This window comes from Puntigrus tetrazona, chromosome 1 (genome assembly GCF_018831695.1).
Source record: "Puntigrus tetrazona isolate hp1 chromosome 1, ASM1883169v1, whole genome shotgun sequence".
NCBI classification, from domain to species: Eukaryota; Metazoa; Chordata; class Actinopteri; order Cypriniformes; family Cyprinidae; genus Puntigrus; species Puntigrus tetrazona.
The window spans coordinates 16368644-16388838 of record NC_056699.1 but is presented as its reverse complement, the minus strand read 5'-3'; the positions used below and the strand labels follow the sequence as shown (position 1 = coordinate 16388838).

The window sequence follows — 20195 nt, the reverse complement described above, 5'->3', positions numbered from 1 at the left end:
GGAACAAAAAATGATTTGGTTTAAAGTTGATCTTAATTAGGATACATTGAACTTGCATGATCCCCGATGAAGCCAGATGAGCCGTTTCCTACACCGTCCGGACAGCAAGCGCCCCAGGATAGGGGATACTTGGGACACAGAAGCTGGATGTCTCGTATCGTCTCTATTAATCATGACTACTGCGTCCTGTTTCATGATTATCTTATGAAAACCAGCAACTCCCCATAAACGTAGCACCGGCGGCCCGCGCAACACGTCTAAAACACCCAACAGATGGTCATTACACAAACAAGCTCATTTATCTCAAAGCCAGCAGTGGGGAACAAACAAAAGTATTTGACTTAATGTAGCAGCTTGACGTTGACTTGCAGCTGAGCTTTCAAACCGGCTCAAATGAAAGATGTCTTGTTTTCATTAATTCTCCAGCAGAGAAAGCTCTTGTTTGTGAAATTGAAGTCAGACGATAGCAATGATCATTCATCAAAAGCCAAACGGCCTGTTTCGTGATCGGAAACTACTTAAAGGCACATCGGCGCTGTTTCTCGAATGATGCTTTATTCTTCTTCGTTCGCTAATTTCATATTTTGAGGATATTTGTGTGTGCAAGTAGGCCTGTGGACAAATAATCGACACTTTCTAAGTGATAGACAACCTAAACTTTCATGATTTTTTATTTTATTATATATATATATATATATATATATATATATATATATATATATATATATATATATATATATATATATATATTTTTTTTTTTTTTTTTTTTTTACCTGTCTCTATTAAGATACACGCTCGGGGTTTTGGTAATCATTGTCTGTGCTTCCACCTTGTGGTAATAAAAGCACAGTGCAATCAAATAGAATCTGGTAGAATCTCAAGAATAGAAATGTGTCTGTTGCATAATTTCAGCTGTACCATCTGGCCAAATTTCAAGTTGCCAGTTTTAGAGCATAATAATAAAAATAATAATAATAATAATAATAATAATAATAATAATAACAATAACAATAATAATAATAATAAATCATCACCAGCATCATTTTCTTTCTTTCTTTTTTATTTTTTTAAATTGTAGTGTGATGCACCTAAACAAATTTCACACTATTTTATATTCAACCATATTTATTTATTTATATTGCACAATTAAGTGCACCCTCATTACTACATTTTAAAATAATAAATATAGTAATAGGCTACAGCTAATATCGTATCATCCCCAATTAAAACATTTTATAGAAATTTCATTACAAATGCAATAAAAAAGATTAAAAAATAGTTCATAGAAAAAATAGGAGCTAAAAGCAATGCTCTATTTAAAGGTAAAGGTAAGCACGCGGCGTTGCTCTAAATATGCTGGTATGATAAAGTGTTTTCTGAAGTAAGTCTTTATTATATTACAGCGGTTACTTTTAATTATGTTATAATTAATGCTAGTGAGGGTACAGACATAACAGTGATCCAGATTTCTACTTTTAAAAACAGCCTAGTTCTTAGGTAAGAAGCGGTTTATAACGAGATCATTGTATTCATAAAACCATGGATGGGAAGGACTATGAAATAAATTTCACAACAATTTTGCCTTTAAAAAAAAAGAAAAGAAAGAAAGAACAGTTGCCTAAAACTATGGAGTGCATTTTTGGTACATAACAAAAAAACCATCCGCGTGCGTCCTCTAGTGGCCACAGCAAAAGAAAACGCTAATTTCGTAGGAGCGACGCGGATGAAGTTTGTCTCCTGCGAGGTGCCGTCCTCAGTACCCTTTCCCCTTTCCCTCTCTCCTAGCGAGTTTTCCCTTTAACTGTTTTACTGTTTTTACGTTTTAAATCCAGTGCCTTGGGTTCGGTCGTCTCGTTAGTCTTCTTAGCTACATCCTGCGTGTAAACTGGCGGGATGTTCACGTCCACCGGTTCGAGGGGGTTGTGTAAGTACGGCTTAAAATCATCATGTCATGTAGCGTTAGATCAGATCCCGCTGTCATTCATTCGCATTAAAGCCTAGTCATTATCGTGACCTTCGTCCGAGTTGTATCGCACTTCTCGTATCGTTTTTATCTTCAAATAAACCTGCCTTCGCTCGTGATCCAAGACAGGAAGTGTTAACGTTGTTTATAAAGTTGTGGGCGTGAAATCGTGAGCTCCTGGGAAAAATGCGACATGACACGCAGATAAACAGAAACAGACTGCGTTAACTTTCCCTGAAATCCAAAGAGGTTTAGTTCTACCCTGGCTGATTGCTATTCGTGTAATTATAACAATTCATTACTTATCTGTATGCTGTCTCAAGCCTGTGTGACTTTATTCAGTTTCTTTCAGTACATATTCAGCACTACAATAGGTAACACTTGTTGACTATTAACCTCAATAAATTCTTGATTTGTTCCTTATTAATAGTTAGTAAGGTGGTTTGTAAGTTTAGGTAGGATTAGGGATGTAGAATAAGGTCATGCAGAATAGGGAATTATTAATATGTGCTTAATTAGCACTAGTATTTTAGTAAAATGCATGCTAATAAGAAACCAGTAGGTGTTACCATAAAAAAAGTGTTACCTACAGTTTTAATAAGAGTAATTCGCTTAGAAAACCTTATGAAAATACGTTTTTCTCATGTGAACAGATTTGGAGAAACTTTACATCACTTGCTCACCATTGGATCATCTGCTGCAGTGAATGGGTGCCGTCAGAATGAGAGTCTCAACAGCTGCTAAAAGCATCACAATGATATACAAGAAATTTGCAAATTTGCAGTCCATTTATTAACCTCTTGTGAAGTCAAAACAGACATGTGTAAAAAAAAAAAAACAAATCCATGTTTAAGACACTTTTAACTCAAACTTTTTACAAGCCTAGACAAATATGTGGGTAGATTTTGCTGTCTGCAGGAGACGGGCTTCTTCACTGGAGGAAGGCTCTTAAAACCAAAGACTATAGAATGCCAAAACGGCATTATTAAATGGCGAAATTAGTGTAACTAATGTTAAGTCAAAATGTTAGTTAATGTCTTAAAAGTCTTAAAAATGCTGTTAATATTTGCAATCACCACAATAAACACACTCCAACCAAACATTTTGATACTACCTCCACCGAATTCATGCAACACAGTGCACACGGTACTTACTGGTGATTGGTTAGAAGAGTGGCCCAGATCAGTCTTAGTGGCCACGGTGCTATCAGAGCCATGCTGACGGTGGACGTGTGCGTTACACTCCAGAGCGACTGTGTACGACTTGTTTCTTGGAGGTTACATTAAAGTACGTTGAAGAAAGATCATGTGGATTTTTACGTATGCCATGTGACCTATAAATGCCTAATTGCCTAATGTGTTTGTTGTGATATATGGGAGCTTTTTTGAAATCGACGCGTTCCATTAGATGCATTTCAGTTCACAATCCTAATTTGCGCAATTTGAAGGGTAAAGGAAACACTGCGTCTCAGAAATGATGGATTGTTCTGTAAAAAAGCTTTTTTTTTTAATTGACGGTCTGGAGTCATGTGGATTGCTTGTTGATTATTGCAGCGTTTTTGCTCTCATTCTGACGGCACCCATTCACCCGTTACTTTAAAGAAATTGTAATCACTGTGGTGACAAAAAAACCCATGTGACTGTACTCGGTCTATTAACATAAGCACCCAACGGACCAATAGGTCACCTGAATTATTCCACTGACACAGAGCTGGGCGATATATATCGGAAAGGGATAATCAAGCGCACCTCTTCAGTAAAGTTCCTTGATTAACGGTAAATATCCATCACCTGCTTTCAAATGAACGGCAGTTAATACACAGAGCCGTAGATGAACTGCCCTTCAGATATATCGCCCAACCCTACCCTGACATGACGATCGTAAGAATTTCTAATTTTCCTTTGTGACACTTTTAACAGTACTCCTTCTGCGCTGTGTCTTCCAGATAAAGCACCCCTGTCCAAGAGCTTGCTGCTGATCCCTACAGTCCTCGCCGTGCTGCTGACCGTGCTTCTGCCTCAGTACCAGGATGTGTTTCTATACAACCTCCAGGCTGTCAGGCAGGCCAAGCAGGTGAGACGTCAAACCAGCTGACCTGAAGAATTCACTCAATTGTATACTAAACACACAATGTTTGGGGTTTAATCATGGTCATTAAAAATAATGAGCTATTGTGGCATAAAAACGGTTTCAGTGTATTGGTAATTAGATCATGCTTAAAAATATTGGTCATAAAAGAGCATTATTAGTCATCCTCTGGAGCAAGCGTTCTATTACTGTGCGTGTGAATATTTAGTGCTATTTCTAAACCCAGTTATCCTGTGTGTGTTCCGTGGCTTGCTTGTAGTTCTGGAGGCTGGTGAGTGGACGGCTCATCTGCTTGGACCTGAAAGACACTTTCTGCAGCAGTTTGCTCATTTATAATTTTCGTATTTTTGAAAGAAGGTTTGGCAGCCACAAATTTGCTGTAAGTATCGATAGCTGCGCTGCTTTGTGTCTTCCTGTTTTCTCCCCACAGTGTTTTTTTTCATTTTTTTTTTTATTAATATGACATTGAAAAATGTGTTTTAGATAAGTGCTGTTTTGAATACACTGTGAAGTGCAGACACAACATGCTTCTGCACTCATTTTCTTAAAATAACCCCAAATTCTCTGCGTAAAATTGTATGGCGTTATTTATGAATAAATATATAAACGAATAAAATGGTAAATGATCATTTTTGAAGGTTATGTGGAAGCTTGGAACTCCTTCATCTTATCCGACAGTCATTTTTAAGATGTTTAAGGGCTTCAGATTGGCTCTTCGGCCTACTATTTATGATGAGTATCTTGTTAAAAAGCTATGAACAAAAAAAGTCAATTTTTAATCGAATCTAAAAGCTCTTTGCTGATGACTTTTACCACCACCCCTTGTGTTTAAATCTCGTGATGTTCTTGTAAAAACCAAAAAAGTTGTGTAAATCTAAAACTTTGTCACATTTTCGTTTATGATGTTTAGTCCTTTCTCTTTGGAGCGTGGATTCTTTCTGCTTTTGTGGACTTGCTGCTGACAGAGGCCCTGCGCTTCACGTTTGAACTTAAAGTGGATGTTCTTCCAGCTGGACTGTAAGTGATATGAGTTTCTTTTTAACAGTCGCTCTTTACCAACCCTTTTTTGTCAGTAGTATTACCACGTGCACCACTGTATGCACCAAAATATATTCATTCCTTCATCACTTTATGTATGTGAAAGTGCAGCTCTTTCCTGTGGAGCAAACGTCAGCTTCCCTTTTTGACGTTGTCTTTTAATAATCTTTCTTCATTATATTGTTGTGACAGTATTCTTTACTGGCATCAAAACCTCTTACCAATCTTACCAATTTATTAAAGCAATACGTGTTGAAATGGCAAGGTCTTGTGAAAGTAAAGTACTAAGCTCATTTCCCTTGAGCTACCAGCTTTTAGACTGGCACAGGGCGTTTTCCTTTTGTGAAGAAAAGCCTGTTTGCCTTTTTGATGATCGCGTTACCTAAGAACTCAGTCGATCAAAAATGTTCCGTTTAATAAAGCGTCATCCATCATCTTTGAAACCTTTTTGCAATTAAATCATCTTTTTGAAAGTTCAAAAGATTTATTTTGCATTTAAAAAAAAAAAAAAACTTAGAAGTGAATCATTTATTTCAGTTTGAAACATTAACTGTTCGGAAATGAATAGTTTACCCTGAAAATAAAACTGTACTCCACCCATCAGTCCAAACCCGTAACTTGCCATCTTTTGTGAAACACAAAAATTAAGTTTACTTCTGAGAAAAAAAAATTACTTCAGAGATTATAATCTTTTTTTGCAGCAAGTATTTTTTTCTTTCTCAACTATGATTCCAGTGCTTGTCAAGCGTCCATCTTTCTCCTGCCTTGTCCTTGGCTTTTAAGTCTCAAGTTCGACCCGTATTGTGTTTGTTGTCACTTTTCATCCTCTTATGTATGTTCATGTTGACAGTTGTCCTCCTCTAATATTTTTCATTGTCATTCCGGTGTTGCGGCGTGTCCCGAGCACATCTCCTATCCCTGAGCTTTCAGGCGAGGTTCTTCCAATGCTAGAGAAGTGGGTGCCAACCTGTAACTTCATCATTTTCATCAGCTTCTGCTTGTAGCCTTTACAGGCAAAAAAGTAAACAAATGGATCCAGGCACGAATTGAAGTTCATGAGGCACACCGTGATATGCAGGGATATCTGAAAGGACTGTAGCTCGGTGCAGTTCGGATCATAGATAAGCTTTCGGATCATGTATTGCAGAAGGTCTAGATGGTACGGGCCGAAACACACCACGAACACAAATACCACTCCCGCGATCACTCCTCTTGCTTTTTTGGTCCTTCCAGAGCGTTCTGTGAGCCGGTTTGACTTTGCTGCCAGATGAAGTTTACGGGTCAGTATAGAGTAGCAGGCGATGATTGTCACCAGCGGGATGCCAAAGCCTAAAACTACCCCAACAATCAGCAAGTAGGGCAGCCCTTTGAAGAGGCCTTCAAAATTAGGGTATTCCATACAGGAGATGCTTTTATCATTCTCCGTTTTGGTCAAGTTTATGGTCAGGAGAGGCAACGTCTGGGCAAACACCAGCAGCCATATTGCCAGACACACTAATCGGGCGTTCTTGACTTTTCTCAATTTCGCCAGCTTCTGAGGAAACACCAGTGCCACGAAACGATCGATTGCCAGACAAGTCATGAAGTTTACTCCAGCGTAGCAGTTCAAGTAGAAGAGCAGTGCTATGGCTTTACATAGTCCTTCCCCCAGGGGCCAGTGGAAGCCAAGGCCGTAGTAAACGGCTCGAAGGGGAAGCGACAGGCAGAACAGGATATCAGACACTGCCAGGTTGGCGGAATAAAGCGTGATGGAATTAAGTTTGGTGATGTTGAAGAAGATCACATGCAGGGCCAGGGCATTGCCTAAAAGTCCCACTGGGCATATGATGGAATAGGCCAGAGGTATGAGGACTCGGGCCACTGGGCGATGGTCATACAAGTTGGTGCAAGTGACGTTTATGTCTAAATCTGGGCTCATCTTAGGTCTATGCAGGAGAAATCACTGCAGAAAGAGAGCCAAAGCATTATTTCAATGCATTAATTTGATCAAAAACACAGTAAAAACTCTAATATTGTAAAATAGCATTATAACTAAAAAGTATAATAACTCATACGATTTAATATATTTTAAAATGTATTTTATGGCAGAACTGCCTTTACTCCTGTCTTCAGTGTTGCATAAATCTTCATAAACCATTATATAATGTGCGTATTTGATGCAAATAATGATTTGATTTGATTTGATGCACAAGTAACATTTGTTTTTCTTATCTACGTTTAAAGCAGTTAATATGAATTTATATTTCCCTAATATTTTTTGTGCAAACCTTATTTATTTTCTAGGATCCTTTTGAAATGTAAATATTTTGCAAACATTGTAACTTGATTATGAAGTGAGTGTCTATACTGTCACTTTTTGTTCATTTAATTGTGTTCACGATGCAAATAATAATTCATTTCTTACTAGAAACGGTAGTGTACATTTTTACTATGGATAGTAATTCTGTAGATATGTGTAGACGTCTGCCATTTCCCTTTCAGCTTGTTTCCCTTCCACATTTCTGTTGCTTTGTCTACAACGCTGCCTTATTATTTTCTAACTTAAATTACCATTTAAATCTGAAAAGAGCATTTAATTTGCAGTGTTGTTGTTTTTTTTTTTTTAATACCTATTTTAAAATAAATATAATCAGTAAAACTTTACAAAGTTAAAGTTCCAAATGTTAATGTAATTAATCTTAGTAAATTTTTATTTCAGTATTTACTAATACATTATTCAAATAAAATGGGCTTTTTTAAGTGGTTAACATTATTTAATCGACCTGAGCTAAAAGTCGTATTTTTTTATAAAATAACTAATCGTAACAAAGATTAATAAACACTGTAATAAATGGATAGTCTTATTAAAATGCATTTAACTAATGTAAAGTATTGCCATATAATCAAAAATACATAAATCATAAATACAAAAATAAATAAATAATAAATCTTTTAGAAAAGCTTTTACATATGTTTTAATATAAAATTAAAATAAATTAACACGGTAACCATAAAATTAGCATTTAAAAAATACAGAAATATATATATTTTAAATGTTTGGGCTTCATTTTCACATTTTTAATTACATGATTTTCCAAAAAACACACATTTTCATTTGTTCTGCCCTTTTTATCAAAAAGTATGACATTTTTTACTTACCAGATAAGATAAGCAGATTTTCATTCCGACATTGGTGCTATTTTAAAAAATCTCTATTTCTCACTTTTAAAGTAGTGTAAAAAGCAGCAGTTCAGCATCTCTTCCTGCCTCTTTCTCACTGTCTGTTACTCTGTTCCTCTCTTTTCTCATATCTCTCTCGATCTCTTTTTCTAGCAGCGTGGTGAGTGTTTTTAAAGAGACCGTTCACCCAAACACGAACATTTCAACATTTACCTTCAACCTCAAGGCATTTAAGGCAGGTTGTTGTAGTTCGGTAAGATTTTTTTTTTCTTTTCTTTTGTTGAACACTAGAAGATATTTTGAAGACTTTTTAACCACTAACTTCCACAGTATGGAAAAAAAATATGGAAATCTGTGAGCAAGCATTACAAAGTGAGCAAATGACGGATGATTCAGTTTTGGGTGAACTGTCTCTTTAAGTCTATATGGCGAAGTGAAATTTCATTGAAATTTGGCTTTCATTGAAACGTCTAAATGTTTTTACATCAAACCTTATACTTACCGTTGCTCTGTACTGTACACACATTTAGAAACATCCTTAGTATCTTGCATTACAAAGAGTTTGAGACTTAAGACTTGTGCAATAACTACCCTACTATCATTTTTGTAATTTAAATAAAAGGAAGTTAAAACTCTGTGAAAACTAGCGAATGAAAATGTCATATTTACGTTTTTCCGGGCTTAATTGAAGCACTAGTTCCTCAATCTTCTTAAATGGTTGATAAACTATATTCTGAATTACTGTAATGATGTTTGCGTCATTGTATGTCGTATTGAGAATCTGATGTTTCTCTGTTTTCCTCCATCTTGCCTGAAAGCAAGGTCTCTTTTAGGCAGTTAGTCAGTAGATAAATTCTTAAACTGATAAATTGTCAATGAAAAATCCTACCGTACTGCTTAGTACCCCTTTATTCCCTCTGTTATGTATATAACACTATATGAAGTGCTATCAAAATGATCTACAAAAACAGGTTACTGTTCACCAATGTATTGTACTCTAATGTAATAGTCTACATTGCATTGGAAATAGCGATTAAGGAAAGAAAATTTTACTTTCGACAAAAGAGTCTCCTTTTCTTTATCACCTGCTTATTATTACGTGATTGATTTGCACATTTTGTTAACTAACTCTTCATTTTCTCTCTCTTTCTCAGACTGGGCCCAGTCTTCGCTCTCTTTGTGCCTTTCTACAGCTCCATCCCACGTGTTCAGGTGACTCAGCTTCTCGGCCACGTCTCAATCACAAACAAGTCTCTGACATACATTGTGGGCGCACAGGTGAGCTCGAACTGCCTTGACAAATCACAAACTTTGTGATTTTTCCCATGTTGCTGCTTGAGATTTTAGATAGCAATTGACATTTACTGGCACATGTTTTGATGAACAAGTGAAGAGAGAAACGAGGTTCACAAGGTGCAGGTTTTTTTTTTCTCAAACACCAGATATTTGTTGCAGATATTTTGTGGTCTCATGCTCTTGTCGAGTTTTGAGCCGATTTAAGATTTCAGAGATTACAGATGAAGTTGCATACTTTTTTAGAAAAACAAGACAAGGGGAAATGACTTTTACTTGTAATTATAGATATCTTGTTAGGTTTCATTTAATGTTCGTATTTTTTGTTTCTCTCTTGCATCAGATAAGACAGGGGGGTCAAACTCAATTCCTGGAAGGCCGGAGCCCTGCAGAGTTTAGGTTCAACCCTGCTAAAACACATATACTATGTATGATTGAAGTACTTGATTAGCTGGATCAGGTGCGTTTAATTAGGGTTGCATCTAAACTCTGCAGGGCTCCGGCCCTCCAGGAACTGAGTTTGACACCCCTGAGATAAGATGTACCTTCATATCAAAGACATGTTATGGACTTATGACTTATAGAAGAATTAGTGAGTTAGCTTTGAAAGTGTTTGGGGATGTGAAAGTACTTTCTTCACATAGCTCTGAATTTCTTTTTTTTTTTTTTTGTTGTTGTTCTATTATCTTGTCATCAGCTCCTGACCTCAAGTGCCTACATGTGGGTGGTTGCTTGCAGTGGATTAGTAAGTATAAGGTGGCTCAATTAGAATTGTATCATGTTTCCTATTTTGCATCTGTAATGGTCTTTAGTAAGTATGATTACATGTACGTGGTGAAATTAAATACAACCCACAGTCAAAAAAAGAAGATTCACTGATCTGAGAAGTCCCTGTACGTATGGAAGTGAAACAAGTTTACTAGGTACACTAGGTTAAAGAGCATGCAGTGATGGTGATATTTTCACAAAATAACCTCCTCGGTCAACATAATGTTTAGCTTATGGGGTTTGAATTAACTTTTACACCATTGACAGTCATCGCGTAGAGAGCAGCAAATTATTTAAAAGATTAAGACTGTTTTATTGTTTTAAATGAATCAGAAACCATGCCGTATGCTCTGTTGGTAAAAATACAGCTGCAGAGATTTCTCCAATTTCCATTGTGACCACAACTTCTCAGATTGGTGGGTCACACTCAATGATCATGTCGAACATAATTAAATGTGTTGTTTGAAAAACTTGAACAGTGGGAAAAGTTGAAATTGCTGACTTCTGGCCTTAATGAATAGTTTCAGGAATGTCTTTTGAAGTCTATTTCAGTGCAAGTTGGTTCATGCAGGTGCTTATGTACTTAAATGGGGAAATAGCAACTCTCGAAATCTGCTGGCCAAACTTACAGAGAAATAACAAAAACTGTTTCTAGAGTGCCATATTACAGTTGTAGTTCCTCCCATTTATAGCAATACAAGTGAACCATCTTGGGTAATGTTCAGTCTTTCAAAGCTTTTCTTTTTTTTTTAAAAGGAAATTGGGTTTAAAATGCACTGCTCAAAAAAATAAAGGGAAAACCTAAACAACACAATGTAACTTCAACTCACTGCCCACTTAGGAAGCAACACTGATTGACAATCAATGTCACATGCTGTTGGGCAAATGGTATAGATAACAGATGGAAATTTTAGGCAATTAGCCAATAACGGAGTGGTTCTGCAGGAGGTGACCACAGACCACTTATCAGTTCCCATGTTTTCTGGCTGATGTTTTGGTCACTTTTGAATGCAGGTCGGTTCTTTCACTCTAGTGGTAGCATGAGATGAAGTCTACAACCTGCACAAGTGGCTCAGGTAGTGCAGCTCATCCAGGATGGCACATCAATGCGAGCTGTGGAAAGAAGGTTTGCTGTGTCTATCAGCGTAGTGTCCAGAGCATGGAGGCACTATCAGGAGACAGGCCAGTACATCAGGAGACTTGGAGGAGGCCGTAGGAGGGCAACAACCCAACAGCAGGACCGCTACCTCCCCCTTTGTGCAAGGAGGAACAGGAGGAGCACTGCCAGAGCCCTGTGCATGTGTCTGCTCAGACGGTCAGAAACAGACTCCATCAGGGTGGTATGAGGGCCGACATCCACAGGTGGGGGTTGTGCTTACAGCCCAACACCATGCAGGACGTTTAGCATTTGCCAGAGAACACCAAGATTGGCAAATTCGCCACTGGTACCCTGTGCTCTTCAGAGACGAAAGCAGGTTCGCACTGAGCACGTGTGATAGACGTGACAGAGTCTGGACACGCCGTGGAGAACGGTCTGCTGCCAGCAACATCCTCCAGCATGTCCGGTTTGGCAGTGGGTCAGTAATGGTGTGGGGTGGCATTTCTTTGGAGGGCCGCACAGTGCTTGCCAGAGGTAGCCTGAATGCCATTAGGTACAGAGAGGAGATCCTCAGACCCCTTGCGAGACCGGTTGGCCTTGGGTTGTTCCTAATTCAAGACAATGCTAGACCTCATGTGGCTGGAGTGTGTGAGCAGTATTTAATAAGAATATTTCATTCATTCAGATCTAGAATGTGTTATTTTAGTGTTCCCTTTTTTGAGCAGTGTACTGTTTTGTTGTAATCCTATTTTTACATTGGCTCTATTAGCAAAATGACAATAGTCAAATTAGTCAAAGCTAATAAACATTGTCTAAAAGCAACAAAGATCCTTTTGATAGTCTCTTTAATCTATCTCCTTGTAGATTTGTCTTGCAAAGCTTACATGGTATTTCTAGAAAGTGTAGACACCTTTACTGTCGTGTTTTTATGTTAACCTCTCCTGTTACAATCACTCTGTTCCAGATTGCAGGCATGTTGTATTATAGTAATAAGTTGGCAGTCCAGAAGTTCATATGTGTGCCAAGATGGGCAGCCAGATGTGGTTCGGTGCTCCTAGAGCCGGTCTTCTCCGATTCTGAGCCCACCGCAGAGGCCCCGCTGGGGATGGGCGCTACTTTGGACATCCAGAGACAGCAGAGGATGGATATGTTGGACCAGCAACTGCTCCTGTCTCAGCTGGCACACCTCAGGAGAAATGCTCAGCAGCAACAGGCCCAGGTACTTTAAAATACTTCCTGGGGTGACTGCCTTGAAGCATTTTAGTTATCTGTCCAGACCGGATTAGCCATTAAGTTATTCTACAGCTCCCTCACATGACAGAGGAGAATAGCCTTGCCATGAATGGCATACAGCTCACTCCTTTCAAGGTCAGATGAACATCTCACTTACGATCAATGTTTAGAACAGTTGTTCTTTACCTCAAAGATGAGTCAAAATTTTCCAACACTTAATGAGAAAAGATTTTCCCTCAGTGTCTTTGAAGGGAAAAAATGAAACTCATTTCATGACTTTTGTCTTTTTAGTAGATTTAAAAAAAATAATAATAATAAATAAATATATATATATATATATATATATATATATATATATATATATATATATATATATATATATATATATATATATATATATATATATATATATATATATATATTCATATAATTTGTTATAAAGAAATACATTTATATATGGACATTTTTTTTCTAAAATGTATATGTGTTATAATAAATATACACAGCACACATACATATATCATGTGAACAAAAGATTTTGCTTATTTGACAGCACTACTTTTTAGCAGATTAATGAAGTTTGGATATTTCAGTTTACTACAAATATGAATAATGGGGATATTACTCATAACAATATATTAATTTGAGTAATCTGAAGTCATACTGCAGTCCCTTGGATGTTTGCTGGGGCTGGTACTTATTATTCAGTGTTGGCTAATGACTAAGTAGAGATGATACCATCTAAACTACACCTTTTAGAGATCCTTTATTGCTGACTTTTTATTACCAGGATTGTTTGTGTAATAGTTCACAAATTGGTTTCAGACTGATTCAGGTTCCTCTACTACGTCCTGCGTTTTCAGACGATGTAAATTACTACTTGTGTTATCATTTCTTATTGGTGTTTTTTCTTGTATTTTATATAAGTTTACCTTTTTTTATAGTCACCTTAGCTGTGATCAGCTTTTTCAATACAGCAATTGAGAAATTAGTTTATTGGTACATATTTTTGTTATATATTCTAAATGGGTTCTAAGAAGTTTCCATTTCAAAATGAAGCGCTTTCTTGAGATGTTGTGTTCAAATAGTATTAGACCACAGGCCATGTTGTTGGTGGGGGAAAACAGTGATTACTTACTGTCACTCTGCTTGGACAAGATGTTCAGCGATATGTCTTGTTTTCGTCTTTTTTTTTCCATTTATTTTCTCTCAGTGTTTCTGAACAAGAGGAAGTTGATGGTTTCCTGTGAACAAACACAGACAGCCGCATGGTTTCATCACAGATACCTGATAAAAGCACAGATCATTTTGTCCTTGATAAAAATGTAACTGAAAATGTGAAAAGCTGTTATTTTCTGGAAATTATGTAGATAATTAGCATAGAACATTCTTGTTTTCTCTCATGTTACAGGTGCCGTGCAACGATGAATATACCTAGAGTACGTTAGCGTTGTAGTTAAGAAACTTGTAGCAGGATTATGAATATGAAATATGAAATGAGTACAATGCTTACCGGTTGTTCATTTATTCTTTTAAGGGCAATTTGAAATGTGAAGACTGAAATCACTACAGTTTTTTTTTTTAATTGTGTATCTGATTTCACAAAACTTCTCAATTGAGAAAAAAATATGAACGTGGAGACTTTGTCAATGGTTTGCTAATTTACGTAATGTGACGTGAGAGACAAGTTCCTGAAAAAAAATGATTTTCCTTCCCCCACACAGACGCAGAAATGAAATCATGAAAGGAGAGATGATTTTTATTATGAAGATGCACGATTTCAAAAATAACGATGTACACGTTTATAATAAACTGCGACCATTTATAATAAACACTGCAGAATTCCATAAAAATAGGAATTGTCTTTTTTTTTTTTTTTTTTTTTTTTTTACGGTGACTTAAAGAATTTCTGTCTTTAATTCAGCAGACGGGTCTCCTGAATTGGAACAGATTCTTCCCGACTCTAAGACACAGAGGACAGAACCGGCATCATGAGGGTCCCGAGCCACAGCACCCGCCGGATAACACACCTGTGGCTGAGGAGCAGGTGAGATCTCATGATTTAGGTCTTCTGATCAAAATCTTCACAGATTGTGGTCTATAACACAATCTGTTTATTAAAGGAATACATCACCCGAAATTGAAAATTTGCTGAAAATGTACGCTCATGAAGGCCATTTTAAGATATAGATGCGTTGAAGAAATTTTGCATTACGTTTATTTGCTCACCAAACAACGCTATCGTATTCACTGAAGAGGCCTGATTTGTAACGCAGTCATATAACAATTCAACATCTCTTCAAATCTGTTGTGATAAAGAAACAAACTCATCTACAACTTGGATAGCCTGGGTGAGTGTAGGTTTCCAGGACGTTTTGGTTTTTATTCACTTCCACCGTCTATTTGCTCGGCATCATGAGTTGCTAGATCGAACAATTCTACTAACCTTTTAACGATACGATGCTGTTATCACCAGGTCGCAAGATTAATGGAGATGGGTTTCTCAAGGATGGATGCCCAAGAAGCTCTCCGAGCCTCTAATAATGACATTAACATTGCAACAAACTTCTTGCTTCAGCACTAAGATGAAATAAATCGAAGGGTGACCGGGAGAGCAAGGAGAATGATCACTGAGTTGAAAGTACTTAAGAACACAACACTGGTGTCATTACTACACCTGCTGGAAGAAGAGCGTCGATACACAACCCACAGGAGCTGATGACGTCACTTCCTTTCTGACTAGACAGTGTGGCGCTCCTGCTGCCGTGTCTCGCAGTGCTACAAGGAGTTGACTTGCAGATGCAACCCTCTCTGCTCCACAGGACAGAGCCAACATGGTGGACATTTACACATTGTGTCTCAGGGCTCGTGCCATCTGGCATCGTCCTTGAACCTGCTTCATCTAATAATTAAGAATTCTATAATATATTGCTAAATTATTAAACCATTTGTTGTTCTTAAAGGAATAGTTCATCCAAAAATGTAGCCATTGTTCTCATGTTCCTAAGCTATATGGTTTTTCAGTCTTCCATGGAACACAAAAGAGGATGTTTAGCAGAATGCCCTGGCTTCTCTTTTCCATATATAAGGTAGAGAGTGACTAGTGGCAGGTGAACTCCAAAATAAAGGTCTATACGATACTATAAAAGTAGTCCGTATGACATTTGTGGTTACTATATGTGAGGTAAAGTCACATTTCACTTTAACAGTTCAAAGTACAGGTTCTTGAATCTCAGAAGATCTGTGGCAGGGGCCAAAATTAAATTTTGGTTTGTGCCTCAATTATGACTTCAGAGGCATATTACAGCTCTTTTTGGATGCTTTTTTGATAGACAGCTATTTGTCTTGTGGAAAAGAGCAGCCTGAACATTCTTCAAAATCTCTTATCGTCACAGCGTTCATAAGAGAAAGTAAGTCATATGGTTTTTGGAATGACATGAGAATGAGTAAATGATGACAAAATTATTTTTGGATGAAATGTTAATTTTTTTTAATTTTTTTGTTTGGTCAAAACTTAAAAGGGCTAGTCAGCTGTATGGCAGTGTATTTAAAGTACACCTGGATTAAATGGATTCTTGAGTAGACCACTGACGCGTTTCATTCTGAATCAAAGCTAATGAAAGCACGAGGCGTAATGTTCGGTCAAAGCATCAGATGTTTTTATTATTTTAATAATCAAATTGTCGTTGTTATTATGTATTGACTTTGGTGTCTGGAAAGCTTAAAAAAGTACCATGACTTTTATAGTGGCATGATTTAAAAGAAGAAACAAGTGGACATTTCACGCCATAGTCATCCAATTGAAAATATTTGTTATTTTATGATGCTTAGAAAGTTTTTCTGCACAATGCAAATGGATAATATTCAGAGCATCTTTATCTTTGTGTTTGTTAGAGAGTGGGACAAAACGTTTTTTTTTGTTTTTTTTTTAACAGCATGATTTCTCTGTGGCACAAAAAGATAGGATGAAATATTGTTTAAACTCTCATTAAAGGGATAATAACAGTTTTGATTCCCGTAACTGGGATTAAAATCATATCTTTAAAGAACATATCCATTTAAATATAAATTATGAAATTGTTATCTGCTGATAAGATTATGTTCATGTGAATGTTCTCTTGTTTATTATGCAAAACAGTGTTTGATTTTTGTGTTTAATCAAGTGGTATTTCAATTCTAAAAAATATATATATATATATATATGTTTATATAGATTAATGTTCCGACTGCCAGAAAAACACTGGTCAACCCAAAAGCTAAGCACTCCTGCCACTCTTAAGATTTTTTTTGTTGAGCATGATCTGTGGTCAAACAGTGGGTCTACATTGGGTGAGCAATTTCTTTATCATGGACTTTTGATGATAATGGTAAAAATAGTAATTGATGGCTGCTCTTTTCGTTTTGGGAAGATTGCATTTCACTGGCTTTACAAATTGAGATTTGAGTCTGAAATTCCGTATCTGTAACTCATTCTGTAAAACACGAGACTAGATTCGAATAATCACTCAACGTTCAGATGTTAGACAACAGAATACAATGTACAGCGACCCTGAACACACACCTGTACCTTTACTAAAATCTACCTCTTTTAAATCTGTTGTGCTGTCTGTTCATGTCACACAAATTTCAACGTGTTGTAGCTACTTTTAAACGATAGCTAAATGTCCAACTTCGACAGGTAAAAGCAATTAAACTGATCATGTCATGTAACTCTGGATCTTTGTTATTTGTGCACTACGCAAGAAATATACGCTTATAAGCATGTCAAGCAATAGATGGCAGTGTTTGACTTAAACTACAGAACAGAGCCCAAGACAGAACTCTGGTAAGAAAAGTATTGAACTTCTGATTAAGAGCCAAACGTAAATACATAGGCTGTTTTTTTTTTCATTCTTTCATTTATTTTTAAATTGTGTAGTCTATCAGAAGTAAGAATCCGAAGAAATGAGAAAATAATGAAAAACAGAAGTGGGTACTGTGCATGTTTAAACAAAAAATGAGTAAATAAACGCTGCAGCTTTAACTCGATTCTTTTAACCTGTATATTCTTTCAGACGACACTTTTGAAAGCAATATTGTGTTCCAAAATTCGAAAAACGCATGTTAAAGAAAGTTTTAAATGTAACTTTTTTTTTTTCATACAATAGCTTCTATTCTGTTGAGCTAAAGCTGTAACTAACTATAAGTTAGCCGCAGTGTTGTGATTTGGGTGAGTGATATCTGATCAGCTGTAGTGTACTCTGGTGAAGTAGTCATAACAGACAGTAAAGCTTTTGATTACAGCTCTGTCAGTCCTGACCTTTCAGGACATTCTTGGATTCAGTGGTCAGAACTGCAAGGTTGATGCGGTTCAGTCAATGTCATGCTTCAGTAAATGTAATGGGATTTGTGAAACGACACTGAGAAGTTTTTTTTGAGGGATGAACAGCAGAAAAGCAGTTTAAAGCAAACGTCTTTTCCTTTTAAAACAGTTTATTTTGATCCACACATTACTACGTGTGTTCGGCTGTTTTCATAAATCGCTGTGTGGTGTAATATTAAGTTTTGTAACCTCCGCGTTATATGACTTCCGGTGTGTTTTCGTCCCCTTCAGTATTCCTGATTACACGCTCAGCTAAAGATCGACATGAGAGGCACGTATTGTGAATGTAAATGGCCTTTGCTTTAATATAAAGGACGTACACGTTCGTGTTTTGTCTGACATAATATTGCACACGAAAGTGCTCCAGTCAGATTACCTGTCTTCCATTCGACAGAATGTCTTAATCAATATTAAAGAAGTCGATACCGTTTCTACAGGCGTGACATGTTTTCAGGAAGCTGAAGGGTTGGCACCCGGTGGCTTTAGTATACATTCAGTGTCAGAAGCTTTCAGATAAAGCACATCCTCCTGCTCTTGTCAACCCCCAGGACTCCTGTCAGGAACTAATATGTTTATCGGAGATCGGGTTTGGGCATCATAGTTTATGATTCGGTTCAGGCGCAACGACTCACTCAGAATATCAAAACCTTTAAGAGTCATGAAAACTGGAATACAATTCTTCCTTCTGTATTTGAGAGAAACCTGTATGTTGCTGCTCGTTGGTGGGTCAGGCTAAGAACTGTTCATATGTTCATACTATGAATGATTTAATAGCGCTCAAACATGTTTTGGTAATTTGGAAATACCGTGGTTCACTTTCACGGCTGGTTGGGCTCCATGCTTTTTGCGCTACTTAATTATATTAATTCATTATATTTGTCATTTTTTATGGCCAACTTTATTGCGACATTTTTACGTGACTTTTTAAAGACGGCAACACAGAAGTGGAAACGGATAAATAAGTTATTTCTACCAACTCGGAAGTAAACAGAATCTTAAATAAATGTAAAATTGCTAGCTTTGCTAACTCTGTGTTTGTTCACTGTGTAAAGTGTGTGTTTAAATGTTCACTTGGTCTTGCTCCTGTGTCTTTATGTAAATTGTTGAAACGGCTGCAGGGAAGCGGTAGATCACTGGAGCTGCCTCTAGTGGGAACTGAAGGATTTTTTGTAAAAAAATGTATTGCCTGATTATTTAAAATATATCATAATTTTAAAAAGCCATTAAATTCTGGTTTATAGATCAACACACATCATGTTTACTGTACTTATATTATCATACTTTCATTATCATCATATTATCATTTATATATTTCTCTCTCTCTCTCTCATGTAAATGTAATTTATTAAACACCTAGGGACAAGTGTTGCAAATTAGCTACAGCTACAAGCACTATGGTACATGCATGGGATGGCTGTTTCAGTTTCATCTACGATTACTGTATCGCTTTCTAATGAATAAAATAAACCTTTAAATTTACAAAGATAACAATAAAGAAACATTTTTCATTAGCTTAGATATCAAGCATTTTTCAGGGATTCTCTAACCAAACGTCGGTCTCACAAACATCCACCATTCTTGTAGTTCTTTTTATTCATGTTCGTAGTTCTGAACGAATTGTGGGCAGCATCAGCAGTTGTGAATGGACAGTGGGACTTTTGCCATATGAAATGGGATGTGCTATTTAGGACAATAAGCACATTAAGACACAGGAATTGTTTCACACCATTGCAACTTTCTTCATAACAGGGCTTTAAAGGACTCTCTGGTAGCAGTTTTAATTGTCGGATATTGATTTTTTTTTTTTTTTTTTTGTTCTGTAATATTAGCCATTCTTCTGAGAAAAGTGACCACTCTTTACCAGCAGCATAGACACTGTACGTTGTCCATCAGTCTCTGGAAGGGTTGAAGGTCATATGAAAGGCCAAATAAAAAACAGAAGCCACCCTGTTCTAAACCACCAGAAAGAAATAAGGAAAAAGACTTATTCTCTTATTTCGGCAGCGATGCAATTTGCGTGTGTGTGTGTGTTTGTATACACTTTACTCCTTTTTTATTCAATAAAACTCGACTTTAGTTTATTTTGTAAATATATAGCAATATTATATTGATAGAAATAAGAATTAGTTTAAGCAAAATGGTATATTAAATAATAGAATAATATTTCCATTTATAAGCTATAAACACATACA

The 20195-nt window shown here is 36.7% G+C and overlaps 2 protein-coding genes across 4 annotated transcripts; one reads left to right on the top strand and one right to left on the bottom strand.

Annotated features, from left to right (window-relative positions):
* The first annotated feature begins 1731 nt into the window (after positions 1–1731).
* On the top strand, positions 1732–17351 carry ubac2 (UBA domain containing 2). 3 transcript variants are annotated; one of them, XM_043244320.1, is made up of 9 exons: positions 1732–1924; positions 3909–4036; positions 4311–4430; positions 4962–5068; positions 9403–9526; positions 10239–10286; positions 12373–12627; positions 14569–14688; positions 15118–17351. In XM_043244320.1, exons 1-9 carry the CDS (start codon positions 1894–1896, stop codon positions 15223–15225), a joined length of 1041 nt encoding a protein of 346 aa, XP_043100255.1. In that variant the 5' UTR covers positions 1732–1893; the 3' UTR covers positions 15226–17351. The 3 variants fall into 3 exon arrangements, with proteins under 3 accessions (XP_043100255.1, XP_043100261.1, XP_043100247.1); XM_043244312.1 differs by having other exon boundaries at positions 1733–1924; positions 14566–14688; XM_043244326.1 differs by lacking the exon at positions 4311–4430 and having other exon boundaries at positions 14566–14688.
* gpr183b (G protein-coupled receptor 183b) lies at positions 5562–8453 on the bottom strand. Its single transcript, XM_043244298.1, has 2 exons — positions 8228–8453; positions 5562–7031 (listed from the first exon to the last, which is right to left on the bottom strand). Exon 2 carries the CDS (start codon positions 7005–7007, stop codon positions 5928–5930), a length of 1080 nt encoding a protein of 359 aa, XP_043100233.1. The 5' UTR covers positions 7008–7031; positions 8228–8453; the 3' UTR covers positions 5562–5927.
* Positions 17352–20195: the final 2844 nt, after the last annotated feature.

Coding starts and splice junctions, on each gene's coding strand:
- ubac2 (XM_043244312.1), top strand. CDS start 1,894: ATGTTCACGTCCACCGGTTCGAGGGGGTTGT. Junction 4,431..4,961: donor TTGGCAGCCACAAATTTGCT/GTAAGTATCGAT, acceptor TATGATGTTTAG/TCCTTTCTCTTTGGAGCGTG. Junction 9,527..10,238: donor CATACATTGTGGGCGCACAG/GTGAGCTCGAAC, acceptor TCTTGTCATCAG/CTCCTGACCTCAAGTGCCTA.
- gpr183b (XM_043244298.1), bottom strand. CDS start 7,007: ATGAGCCCAGATTTAGACATAAACGTCACTTGCACCAACTTGTATGAC.